Here is an 18,603-nt window from a genome sequence, read left to right as displayed (position 1 = left end):
AATCTTGAATTTTGCTTAGGTAGAGGAATATAGATTATTTTTACAAAAATAAGCTAATATTATTAGAAAAAGTAGATATGTTAGAATTTCTAAACCCTGTAGCAGTTTAAGGCAGGATCATATGCTATCAAAAAGGATTATGCATAATTACTCTCTTTAATTAAGTTTTGCTCACTGTTGGAGAAATACACCATTTAGGAAATGCTGACACTTTTTCCTTTTTAAGACATATACGATTAGATGGGATTGCTTTGATTTTCAAGAACTAGAATTCCCTTGCTTTAGCACTTTTATCTGCTTTAGCCTGAGTTTTGCCAAGGAATGCCTGTTTTATTCCAAACACCATTTGAAGGAGGTTCAGAATTATGGGCAATTGATTGTGATTGCGTTTGGAACAAAACATCTGCTGATTTTCACTGAATCCCAAAGGGTTTTCTGCTCAGTGTTTAAACTTTGCTACAAAGGCAGTTGAGGAGAAGTGAAAAGTGCTCTGTAGCCTGGTCTGCAGAGGTTAAAGCTCTTTGTGCACCTGCAGGCAAAGCATGGAAATGGTCCAAGATGTCTAAAAATTAAGTTGTTGTACAGGGATGGATAAACACTAACCCTTCTTCCCACCAAATTTCAAAATCAAGGAAACACCACTGCTGTTGGGAAGGTGGAGTGGGAGAGGAGAAAGATTCTCACCTGCTGGAAAATGTTGTCAGCTCTGACCCTTTGGTACAGAGGTTTTTCCCTTGGTTCTCTCATTTGTGCTGTGACAGCAGAACCAGCTTGAGACTCTGTAAAGTTGGTTTCTTACAAATTGCTCTGAGCTGCTGAAGCCAGTTTTTACTGCTAGGGCAGAATGAAAGGCTGGAGTGTTCCTTGGGCTGCAGAAAGCACTGGTAACCTGAGAGCCTGAGTAAGAATAATTTTCCATATTTTGTTAAATGGTTGAAGTTGCAGAAAAATGAATACATTTTGGACACACAAGGTTTTAATCACTTACAGAAACTGAGTTTCAAATTTGTAATATTAAAGGCAGAAGCTGAGCCTCTCTTCCGGAATAACATTACCCTTCATTACCTCCCGACATGTGGAATTAGCTTGGAAAAAATAATGCAGCAGCAGCAAAAAAGTTATGATTCTTACTGTCTCTGGTTCATCTTCATGAGATTTTTTTGTTTGTTTATTTCTTTTGGTAACAGACAGAAGAAAAATTGCCTGTAATGCAGTTGAGACATCACTGCTAAGTTAAAATGCTCTCCAAATTTAGATCAGGCACATTATTACCTACCTTTTACAGTGACCACGATGTTTTAACTCGTTAAAAGCAGAAAACTGCTTGATAGCAGCAGCTGAGCCATCAGAAAATATTAAGGAGGATGATTCTCTTAGTTAATTTGAAAACAGCCTGCAGTCCAGAAAAGAAACTTCTACTCCAAAATCCTCATGAATTTTTCTCAAGTTGGATAGAATACTTATTACTGGGGTTGGGTGGGAATTCTTTTCAAATTGGCTTATCCACTATATAAAAGCAAGTTTTTTCCCTCAGAGTGGACAAAATAAGAGAGTTTGTTTAGTTATTTAATAAATGAAGAGCTTCTATTCTGCAAGTAAACATTAGACAGCTTATAAAAAACTCTCAGAGAACTGCTTGAAGCTCATGGTGTTGGCATTTGTTCTGTTTTCACCCATATTTAGGGAGCTTTATGGAAGCCTGTGGTCTGATACACTGACTTTGGTCTGGAAAGCAGTATTGTCAGTCTGGGTGTGGATCTCATGGTGGAAGGAGCACAAGATGGTCACATTTTGCCATTGTACACTCACCTTGCACATACTGATGTGTATATGTAGAGAGCTGGGCAACAGAGACTTCAATACCTTGAGGAAAAGAGCCATTTATTAAAGCAAAAACGGAATTTTGGTTAATACAAGAGTGCACTTCTAATGTGAAGAAGAGCTCGCTAAAGCCAATGAGTGATTCTGGAAATGGATAAAAATGCTTCAAAATACTTGAGAATCTTTCACTAGCATATTTGGGCATCCAAATTCCAATTTGAACTGCATTTCTTAAGAGAAAGAACTGCCACTTGAGCCCTCTCAGCAGCATATTTGGCATTTGTCAGGACTGAAGATGGGCTTCAATTGCACTGCATAAATCCAGGGGAAGAACATGAGTTCAGTCCAGTATGCCTAATTATACCACTGTAGATGAATGCAGTCTCTGCCCTATTTCATATTTGGGATTTTTCAAAGGAAGATTTATTCCTGGCTGGAATGTTCATTTGAATGCCAGTGTCAAATGTCAGCTGGAGAGTTCAATGTTACTTTGAGTGTGAAATGTTAGTTTGAGTGGTTGTAGTTTGAATTTGGGTTCCTCTAGCCCATGTAGATGAAACCAGCATTTCTCAGGCTGTTGAAACACTGCAGGGTTTTTTTTTTCCCCCGCCATAAATCATGTGAATTCAAGTAGAACATTAAGACTTTCAACTTGACTGTGTTTGCGTTTAAGCCTTTCTCTTGAAATGAGATCGAGATATTAAATTTAAATCACCTCTGTGCTCCCTTCTCAAATTGAATGCTTGCCTAAACTGGGAATAACAGAATGTGAAAATCAGCTGTTCCTCTGTGAACTTCTGGAATGAGTAATGCTGATCTTAAGTACACCAGTGTTTTCTCAGCATCTCTCCTGTTCAAATATCCTCAGCACAAGTCCGTTTGCCTTTATTTATTTTGGGCTTTGACACCTAGGAAAAGAAAATTTAGGAATTTGACCTCAATTGATAAATTGAAAAATATTTTTTTTTTGTTTGAAATTTTAATATTTAAGTAATCCTGAACAGCTCAATGAATATCTGTGTGTGATGTTATATATTTTTTTAAATTCTAATCAAACAGGTGACCATGCATCGCACCAAGATATTTCCAGCCTAATTCAAATGGCACTCTTGTGTTATCATGCAGTTCTGTGTGATTTTACCTCGTTTCTTGATGTGTTTCTTAAGACTGCAGTGTAATGTTCGTGTGAGTAGCAGTTAATATCCTGCAGACAATTTGTCTGTCATTCCCTCAGAAAAGGTGCTTCCTCAGATGGGAGCTGCCCAGGGTAAGTTATATTTCCATTGCCTCAGAAATGGAATTGATTTCCTTGTGCTTACACAAATAAATATTTTCAACAGCTGTTACCCCAAAACCACTGAGCTCATTTCTCCTGTCACTCACACTGCTGTAAATCAGGATTAATTCTCCTGTGCCAGGTGACCCTGTAATGCTAAATACACAGAAAGATGCAATGATTTGATATAGCAGAAATAAATTTTTGGAGAAAGGCAGAGGAAAAAGTAGGATTAAAGCTTTTAGCACTGAGAAGTTGGAACACGTGCTGCCACTTGGGACCTGTTGTCTCTGGGATGAACCCCTGTCACACGCTTGGCTCAGCCCCACTGTCAGAGCACTGGTTCTGCTCCTTCCCCTGCCCTTTCAGCTGGCAGGAGGCTGTCAGCAGGGCAGCTGTCAAGGGCTTTAAAGAGCTAAACAAAATAGTAATGGAAAGAAAATAAAGATTTTAAAGATACATATACATATATATATATATATATATATATATATATATATATGTATATATAAAAGAAAGCATTAGCTTCCTGACAGTGGAAAAAAAAAAAAAGTGTATTTAAGAGCTGAAACAAAAAATACTCACCTGACTCTTTGGCTTATTGTTATTCTGGCTTCATTCTAATGCAGTTCCTTCCTGTTCAATATCAGTTTATAAAACTGTGTTCACTGACCCCCAATAGCTAACAAATCCCTCTGTGCAGCTAGATGAATAAATTCCAGTTTGTGGTAGTGCAAATGTATGCTGATGGCTGTTCAGTGAATACAAAACACATTAACCATTTAAGAGTTTTGTCTCAGAAGAGTAAAAGAACATAAGATTGGTGTATTTCTATAATACATTACTCATTATTTCTGGTAGCAAGGATATATACATTTTTTAATATAGACAATGACATGCTCTTTGGTCAGCAAATCAGGCCTTTTTAATGCCAGTGAAAGAAAAGCTTTAGTGATCAATTGTCACATTTAGAAAATTCTACTTTTTTATTTCAATACATGAGTGGCTCTATAGAGTCAGTTCTACATAGTGTGTTGAACATTTCTGGAATGCCATTGTGCAGATGGAGAAGTGAAAACAGAAACATTTGTTACATTTGTGGATTGATTGCGGAATTCATTTCTACCTCAGTTTTTAAAAGCTACAATCTATTGACCAGAATGTGTTCTATGAGCCAGGGCTGGAGTAAATCACTGCAGCTTTGCTGCTCTACATGAGCTGGGGATCTTCAGCTTTGTCTCAGGGGATGGATTGAATGAAGAGGCTTCATCATTTTGTGTGAGGCTTGGTGGGGTTTGTCTCTGTACTTCAGAATTATTGAGTGAGACAATGAACAGAATCTTCACGGAGCAAGTGCTGGATTGTTTGTGTTTATAGCTGTACTTGAACCCCCTTTATGTCTTGCTCTCACACACATAAGTTAAAGAATTAATATTTAAAATTTGCTAACTTTTCTAATGTGTTCAGGGTTTCTGTTGCTGTTTCTCGCTGTGAGAAGAGGGATTGACTTTCAGATAAATAGAATGGAGTTGACTGCAATCCACTTTAAATAACATGAATAGTGATCAGAACTTTCAGCATTATTTTTGCATTGTTTGGGGAGTCAGCTACTACAGACATCTGAGTAGAGACAGCAATAACAACACATTAAACACATCAGAGGCACCAGCATGTCAACTGTTCTGCTGATACAAAGAAGCACTTTGAGAGAAAGAAAAATCCTTCAAAGATATGTTTTAGTTTTATTTTTTCTTTGCTCTCCCAAGTGCATAAAGATATTGTAAGAGCCTGGGTAACATGTGGCAATTTAATTTAAAAGATTAATTTTTTAGACTCAACCAGTAATCCTTTGTGGTCGGGTTTCAAGCACAGAAATGCACATGCAAAAATGACAGTATGAAGGGATTTCAAAACTTCTTTTAGCTTAAAAGGTCACCTCCACTGATGGTATCATCTTGGTAGATCCCATTTTAAGGTTTTTTGGTTTGTTTGGTTCTTTTTTTTCAGGTCCTAGATTTCTGTGAATTTGTATAAGGAAAAATAGTCCTAATGGATGCAAACAGTCTTCTTGCTGTGCAGTAGGTAAATGTGATTTTTCCTTGTTCTGTTCACTCACAAATTTGAACAGACCAGACCTAGTTTAGCTCACAATGAGTCTGCAAAGGAGAAATGTGCAGGGGGGGTTTATGGGGTTGGGATTTTTTTATTTTCCTGTTGCTGTCGTTACTCAGTCTCTTAATATACATTTGAATGGCCCCTGAGCACAGGCTGGTTGCACATTCCTTACAGTCAGTGCAGTAAATCTGACCTCGTCACACACTGCTGCTGTTTGTTTTCCCTAATTAAATGTTCCATGTGCAGGAACAGAAATCCATACAACTGCTATCAAAGCAGGCTCTAAGTGAAACAAACACCTGCCAGGAGTGGTTTAGGCATAGTTCATCCTGCCTTCAGACAGGACCATCATCTGTCAGCCTTCCCTTAGGCTCCAATTTCCACAACTTGTGGTAGCATTATATTAATATCAGTGTAGAGGCATGGATGTTCCTGTGGTATCTGCTCTCCTGTCAAAACTGATCAAACTTAGCCACAGTGTTCCCAACATTGAAATAAACCTGATTTGCCTACTCCGAAAGAAAGACAGAGGGTTATTCTCCAGTTGCTTCACAGATAGGTGATCTGTGGGTTAAAAAAAATAAATACATGTAGCATCCATCCCCTTACCTTGACATATTATTGAGTGAAATTATCAATTCTCAAAGCAGCATGAGAGAAACCTTAATAATGATCCATTTTATTGTATATGTCCTTGCATTTTCTTTTTTTTTTTTTCCTTCATTTTTTTTTCCTATTCCACACTGACATCTCAGAAATCATTTAATCTAAAGACAGATCTTGGAAAACTGAATGATGACCTCTAGTGTGATGAAGGATAACTTCCTAATAACACGGGGAAAACCTACTCTCATCATTCATTCACCTGTGGCTAATTTTACAGGTGATTTACAGAAAAATTCTTACAGAAACCAGAAACCAAAGTGCTGGAGCTGCTCCTTGGCCAGTGCAGGGTTTCAGACATCCAGGGGAATGTTACAAGTATTAATTTCAGCATATCTCAATGGTCAGGAGGCCCTGTGGAAGCAAACTGAAACATCTTCCAGCTCCAAGCCTGTCCTCATGTACCCAACACATGGGGCAACTCTCCTGCTTCCCAGCCAGAGGTTCTTCAGATGGGCAGTTCTTGCTGTGGTTTTTTAGGGAGAAGGATTTTCTTCTCAGAGACAAGCAGTTCTGTAAATACCAGACAGTATGAATCGTGGTTTCTTCGAGATTTGTAGTTTGTGGTCAAGTGTCAGATCCAAGTGAAGCTTTTCCCACAGATTTTAAGAAATTTCCCGGCTACTCAGATTCCCCAGTGTGGCCCATGAGGTAAACTCTTTCCTCAGTGAGGCATTAGGAGGGTAATAAGGTTTGTGTCCTCAAAACAGTTGCCTGTTTTCACTGAAATTTAATTTTCATAAAATTTTGATTTTTCATTGAATTTAATTTTCACTGAGGTATTAATTTTCTCTGATTTGTATTTTCTTTGCCTGAGTCTCTTGGTTCTTTTACTCAGAGTTCGGATTGAAAGGCAGGAGACACAGAGTTTATCTTCAGACTCAGGTGTTTATTATTCCTTATCTATAGTACAGCTGCACAGAATGTGCCTCTAAGTTAACAAGGTGAAAATGGCCCCCAAGTGCTCCCTTCCAAGGTCTTTTAAAGCCCAATCTATCCAATTAAGGAATGCCAACTAATTTATTTTTACTTATAATCCAGTAACTAATCATTCATGTTCCGCACTGCCGGTTTTTTGAACCAATACCAGACCACCCAGATTTGTGAAGAAGAAAGAGGAAAGAACAACTAACCTACACCCAAAATCCTCCATCTTGTTACATATATATATTACTATATCCCATAAACCGAAATTTTCTACATCTCTACGTGTTCCCCCCAGTGATACAACTTTAATTGCACAGCAACAATCTCAGTGCTATCACATAATCTGGGAAGCCTTTCCCAAGGCCTCAGGTCAAATGCAGTGTGCTTCTGAGGATCATTGCCTGTCAGCACTGAAAGACCTAAATTCTGTGAACTCAGGGTTCCAACACTGAGGCGTCTCTGTTCTTTTGAATTAAATTAATCAAAGGCTTAAAAAATTAGTAAGGTGGACTGGTGGAGACACCCTCTGCAGCTTCGTCGTGGACCTACTGGCCTTTGACTTTCAAATGGCAATTTGCAAAGAAGCCTAAACTCATACTGATATTGCCATTAAAACTAACAACAGAGACAATTGACTTATTATTCTCATCTCTGCATGCCAAGAGGGGTATAAATCAAAGCACAGTGAATGAAAGGTATCTGCAGTTCTGTTTAGAATTTTGATGTCAGCTTTGATTTCTTAAATATATGTTTGTTTCCATTTTTTGTTTAATGCTGAAAGTCACATGAAGAGCTCTTGATATGAAAACTCATTATTGAAAACCAGTTGTGTGTGAGCTGCATTCAAATGTTTTTGTTTTTTTTTTTTGAGGAGTCAAAGAAAAAGTCAAAAGCATGACTTTAATACACAATAAATAATCTGGGTTTTGTTGAAATGGTTTTGGATATTTATCAGCTAATGATGATCCTTTGCAAAGGTAATCAGCTTTCATACACAGAATTACAAACATGTGACAACTGGGACAAAAATGTGAGACTGGCTCGGAGTGTAGTAGTTTTTAATCAAATAAACCACATGATTGAGTTCACAACTAAGGTGAAATTTTCCACATTTACTATAACAAAACCAAAATTCTATGCAAAACCCCCTAAGAGTGCAGTCTTAAATTAAAAGAAATTACAATTTGAGGATATGCGTTCCAGCACATTGAATAATTAATACTGTGGGGATTTTTTAATGTATTCCCCATTTCAGAGGAGGAGAGAGACCTAAATGTAAAAGCATTTTTTCTCACCCCACTGTCACATCCTAAACTCTAACAACAGGTTGAGGTTTCTCAGTGCCACCTTTTTGGCCAACATCTTTTTAATAGATATGAGAGACCATGTGTAATATAGAAGAGGTGATTTAGGCTAAAACTCTGCTTGGGATCATGTTTGTAGTTGAAAAAGGGGGATGAGTGTGTGCAAGTGCTCAGCTCTGTTTTCTGGCTGTGGTTACCTTACTGGTAATTAATGCAGCTGCTGGTGAACAACTGTATGTAGGAAATCTCTTTTTCTGATCATACAAAAAGGATGGACAGTGACAGGACAAAAAGTCAGGAATCATTGACTGACTAGATTTTATAACACAAAACTCAGAAAATACCTCATATCAGCATACAGTTTTTCTGCTAAATATTCTGTATATTTGTTTTTTGGTGTCAGATACTCCTATTGTAAGAATAATTAGCGTAAATATGACTTTTCCAAGAGAAAAGGGGATTTATTAGCAGGAAAAAGGGCTGCTAAGCAGACAAGTAAACTAAATGATGTTTCAAGCCAATCTGAGCTCTCTCCATGTCAGGGTTAAAGCTGGCAGGAGGAATGGAAAAAGGGAACATCCAGTTCTGTCGCCTTGTCTACACATTCTGGTTCTGGGCAGATGACTTAGTTTTGCATTCCTGTTGAGCCATTACTAAATTATTGTAAAAACATTTCATAGACTATTCTCGCACAAAAATTGGATTCATGTAAAATCAGTCTTTCTCTGAATGGGATTTTGTAAGCCTTTAAAATATCACTCCAAATTAAATTTCTTCACTCACCCCTAGGAAGGAAATTGGCCGTCTGATTGTTTCTGTGGCTTTCCTCCAACAGGTCCATGTCTCCTCTGTGCTGAGCTCTGCAGATGTGGTTTCACCTGAGCAGGGCAGAGGGGCAAAAACATCTCCCTCAGCCTGCTGGCCACTGGTGAAGCCGTGCTGGCTGTCCTGAGTAAACTCCCTGTTCTCCATGTGCCTTAGCAGAGCTTCTAGGAGGATCTGTGCCAGGATTTTCCAGGCACAGAGGTGAGGCTGACAGGGTGGTCTCACAGGGTTCTCCTTTCAACCCTTCTTAAAGATGGGAGAAATGTTTCCCTTTTTCCAGTCACCTGGGACTTCCCCTGACTGCCGTGACTTTGTGAGTGTCTTGGAGAGTGGCTTGGCAACTGCATCAGCTAATTCCCTCAGGACTCTGGGATGCATCTCATTGGATCCCCATAGACTTGTTCATGTTTGGATTCCTCAGGTGGTCTGAAACCTCATCTTCTCTGTCAGCAGCAGGGACTTTGCTCCCCCAGTCCCTGCCTTGCAGTCCCTCCTCTGGGAAGAGAGGTTGTCATTGAACACTGAGGCAAAAAAGTTGTTGAGTGCCTTAATTTCTTCTCATCTGCTGTTGCCAGTTTGCCAGTCTTGCTTATCACAGGGATGCACTTCCTGTGACCTTCCTTTTCTGGCTGACACACCTGCACAAGCCCTTCTTATTATTCTTCACATCCCCTGACAAGTTCAGCTCTATCCACATTGGTCAGCTAAATAAAGTTGGTTCTATCCAACTTGCAAGTTATGTTTCTTTAGGGATCAGTGATTATAATTTGTGCTTTGTTTATACCCTGGGGTGTCTGATATCACACTGTTAATGCCTTCAGAGCTTCTGTTAATGTCTTGAACTTTTCTGAGTTCCAACACAGTCCCCTCTTTTTCTTCAACAGCTGTCAAAATACATCTCCCTGATAATATAACTAACGTTTAATTATCACAGCCTAGTCAGGCATGCATCCATGTTCCAGGGTCACTGAGCAGTTTGCCAAAATAGTGGACTGTTATTAGATAGATGGATTGCTTTGGTAACTACTTGCTATTAATATCTATTAATTACAGCACTGCCAGGGGTGTGTTGTCAAAATTGCTTTATGGGATCGACTCACACACATTGCAGTGTTGTAAATCTTGTTTCCATAGGGTACCAACTGCCCTCTTGCTCCTTGGATATTTCAGGATGCATTGCTCATAATTCATGATAAGTTTTAGTAGCAGTGGCCTTGGCTGCAAATTGACCAGAAAGGATTAATACACAAACTTCAGAGTTTTGTTGATGTACCAGACTAATAAATTCTTTTGGCTATTTTGAACACTTTGGAGCATAACAGTTACTGTTTTTAAAGGTTCTGTTGTCTGTGACAATGTGTCTGACATTTCAGAGATAGTGCTGTAGTTTTTGTTGTGTTCCTCTGCATTCTTTATTCACTGGTGTTTCACTATGAATAGACCAGTTATGGAAGAATGGTGTCTGAAATCCTTTACCTATTATCAAATTAAACAGAAAAGTAACCCAATCCTGCTAACAGAGCTGAAAAAGCACTGAGATGGGTCTCTGGTCTCTGACCTCTACAGAGGGAATTCTTGTCGTTGGACATTTTACCTTTGCTTTCTGTGAAAGGAAGAAAAAAGTATGTACCAATGTGATGTAAAACACAGTTTTACCTGTAACTCAGAAAGTCAGTAAATTAATCACTTTTAGCTAGACTATCTAGTCTCAGCAGTCATGTGAGTGATGTGGTTTAGAATAGGATATCTACTCCACGGTCCACCTGAATAGATGGACAACAGGGAACAGATCCCCTTCATCTTTACAAGCTGCTTTCTTGCAGGAGAAGGACTCACTGCGTTCTATCAGTGCAATTGCTCAAGGCCGGTTAAATTTGAAGTACAAATCTGGTCTTAGTTAAGTCCTGCTCTTCTTCTTGGCTTACTCCAGCTGTTGTCTGTTTATTTCTTCAGCAGTATGTGCACATTTATAGAGAGAAAATTCAGAAATTACATCAAGGTAGTGAGCAAATCATTGAAGGGAGGAAGCTGAGTGCCACAGTCTGCTTCCCAGCTCCTGGGGGAGTGAAGCCCAGGAGGGAAGCCCTTTCCTGCTGTCCTCATCTCCCAGCTGGCCAGCTGGGAGGCAGATAGATTCCCCACTAGTTCTACTGTTTAGTTCTATTCCAGCTGAATGGCTCACAAACACACTCTCAAGAAAACAAGGGAGTATCATCCATAATTCCTAAGGGAGTTTTCTGTCACAGCACAAAGCCTTTCCACTGGTTTCAGCTCTGAGGATTAACATCCACACCCACTTTTTTAAAGTCCTTGAATTTCAAGCTATTTAGAGATCCAGTGGAACAGAGAACCCCTGACAGATGTGGGCCTGGATTTTTAATTGTGAGTTTGGATCTTCAGGTCAGAGCTGGGGCAGTTGCTGTCAGGCCCATTAGTTCCAGCTGAGAATGCAGTTGATAGTTCTGGGCAGTGCTCCACTCCAAGTGTCCAACAGCATTTCTTGAATAATTTTACAAATGAAAGTAATCTGAAACCCCTGAAAAAAACTGAAAAAGAAAAAAAGTAAAACTGAAACTGAAGTAATTTCCAGAATTATTTTTCTGAGGTGTAAATTGGAGAAATTGCTCCGAGACAATAACCTGCTCTTTCTTTAATCAATTTGCTTTCTTCTGTTTTCCATAGAGAATTCTTGGGATGATCCTGCTGAGAAATCACAATAACCTGGAAAGTTGGTCTAAATTCAGAGATTGTCCTGCTCTTCTTCTAAAAGGTCTTTAGGCACAGTAGGGGGTTTCTTGTGCTTGCAATCAGGCACATTTATCACAGTTGAGGCTCATCAGTGTAGCATAAAACTTTGACCTGTTTCAGGAAGACAGAGTTTTTTGATCATGTTCCATATATAAAAGGAAAGGAAAGAAAAGAAGAGATGGTATTTACTTCTACTATTTTTTTTTTATTTATATATGAAATCATTACTATTTTCTGGTACTAAAAGCAAAGGATCAAACATATTACGATACCTTTTTCTTCTGGTCTTTACTGGCAGCTCTATAATTGAACATGAGCCAATGTTGGCTTCTTTTCAGTTATGAAAATAGTTAAGTAGAAGGATTTTTCAAGGTGCTTCATTTTTAATCTCCCTTTTATTCCATCCTATAGGCCATAATTATGGCATGCATCAGAATGATCTTGGAAAATGGAGGAGGTTCAGATTGACTTAACACTTCATTGAAATTGTCTAAAATTAGGTTCTTTTCATTTAGAGTTGAGCTTTCTGTACACATGAGGCTTCCAACACTCTTAGGTTTCCTTCAAAAATCTGAGATGAAGACCCGCTGAATTTATTGAAGTCGAGGTACTTGGAACATTACCAAAAGCAGAAATCTTTTAAAGCTCTTCTGAGTAAATCTGATACAGAGGAAGTCTGAAGGGAGTTGGAGCGAGTGGAAAAGCCTCATTCCTGTAGTAAGTATGAGAGAAAATGCTGTTGACCTTTTGAGACTGAAAAGAATTTTTCATGGGTTCAGTGGGCAGCATATAAGACATGAAATAAAACATTCAACTGTTGTGCTTAAAATGCTCTGTAGCTTTCTAACACCCTGCTGGTACCAATCTCCTTAGATACATATTGGAAATGTCTGAGCAGCTCATCTTAAATATGTTCAGGGTTGGTGCTAGAAATTTTCAAAGCAAACATCAAACTCGGTAAATCAGCTCATTATTAATTTATAAAAGAAATGCCTTTTTTTACCGCTTTTCATGCAGTTAGATTTTTTAATGATGTGAAATGTATGTACAGGTGAACAACTTAAAAATTCATCTCTTATTTAGAGATATAAATGATTGATATAAATGAGAGAAAATTGGCCATATTATCCATTATGAGGTTCCCCCAGGCCATATGGAGTAGGCTCTGAGGGAGAGGCCACAGTCTAATATTTTCATGGCAGTACAAGCTGGCACTTCAGTGCATGATGAGGAACAGGAATCTGCTGCAATGTGTGCTCTCAGTGACATTTTGATTTTTGGCACTTGTTTGTGTATGTGCAAAAACATCCTGTCTAGTGATAAATAGAGTTTTGCTCCTAATAGAATGCTTGAGTGAGTACAGCGAGGATAAATAAGTTGAAGATCTTGGGTAACTTGGCTTCAACTCTGCTCTCCCTTAGAAAAAATTCTCTTATTTGTGGCTCCATGAATATCACTGGGCTGCCTACAGCAGTACCAACATTAATATATGTCACAATTTTGAAGGATTCAGAGATTGAAACAATATCTGGATAAATTACTAAGTGAATGGATAAATAATTTCAAATAGTTAAGGTACCACAGTTCAGCAAGTTAGGTCTCATCAGCTGAACATGATGATTATTTGCTTGGCTTTAGTCCCCTGTGAGTGCTACAGAAGTCTCTGACTTAAACCACCTTCAACTCAAGCTGAATCACTCAGAAAGTTTCAGCTTCTCAAAGGTGTGGTGTAGACACATAATTTTACCAGTGTCTTGGGTTTGTGTAAGTTACTCTGCAATTTCCTAAATAAAGAACAACTTGTTGCAATTTTTTTCCTCCTCATACTTAATTAAGCAATTAATTACAGTGAAAAAAAAATAGAGAAATAGAAAAATATGAATAAAAACAATTTAAAAAGAAATCACAGATTTACAAAAGCTATGGAAAACTAAGAAACTAAGATAGAAATAGATTGCATTCTCTGCCTTGGCATGGTTAAATGGTTGGGGAAGCTGAACAGAGCTTTTTCGGTATCATTTCTTCTAAGCAATTTATGGTGGGAAAAAGGAATAAAAGGAAAATGTTAAAAAACAGAATATTTTGCAGCTTTTGTGTTGCTATTGCTCTTTTGCTGTAGCTTATACTGCTCCCTTTTTTTACATTTTTGCTCTAAGCAATAGATTTTTCTTTTGGGCCTTTTCACTTTCGTTGAATTCCAAATGGCCATGTTAAATCTTTGAATTTAATTTTGAACCAGAAGACAATGGATTCTGGTAGTCAAAAGAGCACAATACATCTTGATAGTCGTAGTTACCTTTAATAGTACAAAGGGCTCAAGTCAAAAATGGAAATAGTCTCATTTAAAACCACAATGACAGGTAACTACACCTGATTTTAATCATTGTAAAAATGAGGTAAGTTGATATGTAAGATCCTTGATTACTTCTGTAGTTTGGAGTGCAATTTTGTGGCAGAAATAAAGTTTTTCTCTCCTAAGGGAACAGTTACCACAAAGAGTAATAAAATTTTGCATTAGAAACAAAGTCATTCCCCACCCCAATCTGCTATCCAGCAGGAAACTGAGGTTGAAATACAATGAAACACGTGCAGATAAATTTTATAGGAACTGGTCCTGTATGTATTTTAAAAAATTGAAACTAATGGAACTCCTTGCATGGTTAAGGACAGATACCTGGCAAGGTGCAGAACTGCATCTTGGGCTATCAGTGCCACTGGTAGAAATTAATATGGAGGAGTTGGTTCCTGCTTTTTCACATCCCCAGTTCAAGGATTGGCTCAGTGGATTTGGTGATTACAGAAAAATACCGCATTGCTAGAGCTGGATGTTTATTTTCTTGCTTATTACCTCTCCATGCTCTACCAGGACAGGTTTAAGGTGTTCAGCAATTGTTTTGATGGTATAAGAGTAGGTTAGAGGGCCTGACATTCTGGACAATAATGTTCATCTACACAGCAGTTTCACTGGTATTAAGTTCTCCACGCATTTTTGAGAATGATTCACAGTTCATTGATTTTGGTGTTTAAAATGTGTTCATTGATATAAATACTCTTCAGACAGTTCACATTGATCTCAATAAAATCTTAAGTTCTCCTTAGGCACTCAGTGAGTTCAGTGTGCTCAAGGAGCTTAGTAAACAGAAAAAAAAAAAAGAAAAATGAATGAATTACCTGGTTGCTTCCACAGCCTCTCATGAAACCTCCCCTTCAATGCTTTGGTGGAGACAGAGCATTTGAAGTGCAAAGGTAAAGGCTTCAAATCAAAGTTCTGATAAATTGGCAGCTAATACACTAATACACAGCCTTTTTATTTTCCTTTCCAAGCTCTCTGCTCCATCCAACCCAGGAGTGGCACGTTTAAGTAATTCCCAACCTCAAAAGTGGCTGTGTTCTTCACAAAACATGTTGTATTAAATATGCCCATGCAAAACAAGTTATAATGCACCAGTAAAACATCTTTTATTTCAGTAATACATTTTTCAACAATCACCAGGGCCAGCTGTAGTCTAAGTTTAAATAATAAACCAAACACATCCGGAGGATGAGTCAACCAGGCACCTGAAATAGCCCCTGGAAGGGACTCCCTTTTTTATACATTGTCCAAAGGGATCAGTTTGGCATCTACTCCAAATGTCTCAGCTAAGTGGGGTGCAATTGTGTCTTAAGTTTTTTTGTTCATAGTTTTAGGTAGGAAAAATATCTGAAGTTGCTGAATTTATAATAAGCTAAAGCAGGGGGAATTACCTTGTGGCTTCTATCAAGTAAAAGCATGCATGTGGACCTTGCTGTGCCAAGAATATTAATTGGTAGTGACTTGACTGTGCATTTGATAACAAAGTCAATCAAAGTAATTAAATCGTGTGGTATCTGGTGATTGAGTGCACCTAAAACTTCTTTGTTTCACAGATCCATGATTATGCACTGAAAAGCAGTCTTAAGCAAGTAAAGACTATTTCTTGCCATGTTTTAAAAATTAACTTTTGGGTGAAGTCATAGATTTGTAGTGCAAAATTCAATTTTATCCAGACTGCATCTGCCGTTGTGGAATTTGCTTATCTCTATGTTTATTTGATTTAATCAGATCTTGCTGTGGTGCAGGCTGGCACACTCCCTGCTGGATTGTGGAATGGTATTGCTGCCTGACTGCTGATGATTTATGCAAGGCTTAAAATATACCACAGAAACTATTAAACTTTGGATTATACATGATGTGTATCATTATTTCTTTAAAACAGATAACTGCAATGCTCTTTGCTATATATGTAATGTAGCAGTACGTTATATTTGTACTCCTGTGTTAATGCTAACTCCCAAAATGATGTACTGAACTCTATTTTACAAAAAAAAAAGGGGAAAAAAATATTTCTCTGGTTGTGCCTGTATCCTTCTTGGAAAAACAGGGCACTTTGCAACATCCAAATATTGTCTCATCAGATTCTATTTAAAGAGTAATTAACAAACACAAAGAAGAAATAAGTTTTACTTTTGCTGATTATATCTGCAAAGTTCCCTTCCAGAGGAACTCAAAGACCTGCTTTATAGTTTGATGGTCATTTCATGACACCCCGCCCCCTTCAGTCACATATTTCTATCTGCAAAAAAAGTAAATGTTACATCTGAAGTCTTAGGACAAATTCTTATCATGTTCATCACAAAATGTAAGGGCAGTCTGAAAAGCCACTTAGTTCTAATACAGGAAGGTGGCACTTGCTAAACTTAATATCATTTACTAGTTTTTAAGTCTGTAATTTACATTCATGTTAATGCATTCTAAATATTATCCTGCTTAGCTGTTTTTTCTGGTGAAGATGAAAGTGGTTTGTTTGATGTGTGCAAAGAATTGACTAGAGAAAATGGTAAATTAATTGGAAGATGTCAGCTCAGGAGAATGTTTTTGACATGAGGGCTCTGAAGCTGTTAACAAACAGACCAACTCATTTGTCTCATCATGAAATGAAAATAAAAATCACAACATTATGATAAAATCTTGACTAGGAAATACCTGCAAGACTCTTTGAAGCCTTGGGTTCTTTTCTTGCCTGGGCTTTGGCACTATGATAAATGCAAGCCACGCTGCACAGAACTGGAAGTGAAATAGGCTCTATGCAGAACAGATGGATCAGGGCTAAGGCAGGGATGTGCACTGCAGATGAGAACAGATTAATACCACAAGGGGAGACTGGAGGAAAACTGGAAAGGTGGGGGCATTTGAACTAATTCATGAATCATTTCCAACTGATAGCTATGCCTTCAGGCACAGTGAATAATATGAAGGAAGCATATTTAAAATTTTATAAGTTTATTTTAATAAAGATTAGAATAAAGAGCCATAATTTTGGATGATTAAAAAACCATCCTGTATTTCCCCATCCCAAAATGTACCTTTGTGATTTAAATATCACAGTGTGCACTGGGACATGAATTGCTGTTTGAAAAACCCATGGCAGACTCATGGAGTTGGCACAAAGCTTTTGGGAATGGATTTTTTTTTGGAAGAGCTCTGTGATCTTTGTGCTCCTCCACTTGAATCCAAGCCACAGAGATGCAGCTCTGCTTTGTCTGGAGACACAGTCTGATTTCTAGATCTCATTCAGATGTCTCTCCAAGTCTTTATCTTATCCAAGTAGCCTTCAGTCTTATGAGGTTCCCAAAGCTGTGCCAGGGCAAGTAAATGTAGATTTATAGAGCTTTGAACAAGATCTTCAGTCCTGTGTTACAGAACAAGGCTTTCAACAGGGATATTTCACATCACTAGGTTACTTTACTGTTGCTAATGGATATTTTACTGTGGGGCAGACAAACGCATAAAAAGAAAAAAGTCCAAATGAAATTAAAATTATTTTAACAAGATTTTAACATAAAACCATCAGAAACAATGAAGATATTTGAGGGATATGTAACTTCCTTGTATCAGTGAAGGTATCGGTTTTTCTTATGGGTTGAAAAGTATGATTCCACATCTAAGAACGTCAAAAATCCTTCATTTTGCAAAGCTCAGAGTGTGTGGATGAGCCTGATCACTTGTGTTAATAATGAACATGGTTCATAAGAGGAAAAAGAAACTGAGAAAAGGAAATGTACAGATAAATGTGAGGCTGTTCTGCGTTCCCGCTATGACTGCTCAGCAGATAATTTCCAAGCTATAGAGGAGACCATGAAACACTTGACAGTGAAGGAAGATTCTGAGAGAAAGGTAAAGAAGATGGGTAGTTCCGTTTGCTAGTAAGGAAGTCATCTACGTGGGTTTCTGTTCACCAGTGCAGAAGATGTATTATTCCTATGGTATAAAATTCTTTTATTCCAGGCAAAGCTCAGTGAGAGCAGAGAAAGGTATCAAATGGCTCACTTGCCTAGAACTTGATTCTCATCCTGATGATTTCATGATTTCATTGCAGGTTGCAAATCTGGCCTGCTCTATCTCCAATAATGAAGAAGGTGTGAAGTTGGTCCGTATGGCAGCCACACAGATTGATAGTCTGTGCCCACAGGTGAGTTAAGATTCCTGCTAAAAAGTACTTGAGAACTCTTTTAGCACTTAAAAGCATCAGAAGAGGAGCACAGCCTTGTCTGTGTCATGAGATTGTTGCCTGATTTCCACAAACTGTGAAAAACGCACCCATGTCTTAAGACCCTTGATATCAAATGCGTTGTAATGCTGTATTTTTAACACAGTCCATAAAACCTATTTGCTCTTTCCCTTGCAAAAAAAAAATTGCCACTCTTCTTCTAACAAATGGGTTTGACTAACAGGTAATTAATGCTGCACTCACGTTGGCTGCCAGACCCCAGAGCAAAGTAGCCCAGGACAACATGGATGTGTTTAAGGACCAGTGGGAGAAACAGGTGCGAGTTCTCACTGAGGCTGTCGATGACATCACTTCAGTGGATGATTTCCTCTCTGTTTCAGGTACTGGGATCAAGGGA

General features: G+C 38.2%; 1 protein-coding gene across 4 annotated transcripts in view; it reads left to right on the top strand.

Annotated features, from left to right (window-relative positions):
• The window catches only part of CTNNA2 (catenin alpha 2), a 463,437-nt gene that overhangs the window by 382,844 nt on the left and 61,990 nt on the right, over positions 1-18,603 (top strand). For all 4 annotated transcript variants that reach the window (XM_039550337.1, XM_039550338.1, XM_019287148.2 and 1 more), the window contains 2 exons: positions 18,075-18,167; positions 18,430-18,586. In XM_039550337.1, the coding sequence (XP_039406271.1) occupies positions 18,075-18,167; positions 18,430-18,586 (250 nt within the window). The remainder of the gene's footprint in view (positions 1-18,074; positions 18,168-18,429; positions 18,587-18,603) is intronic.

This window comes from Corvus cornix, chromosome 4 (assembly GCF_000738735.6).
Source record: "Corvus cornix cornix isolate S_Up_H32 chromosome 4, ASM73873v5, whole genome shotgun sequence".
Lineage (NCBI taxonomy): Eukaryota > Metazoa > Chordata > Aves > Passeriformes > Corvidae > Corvus > Corvus cornix.
This window is presented reverse-complemented; position numbering and strand designations above follow the sequence as displayed.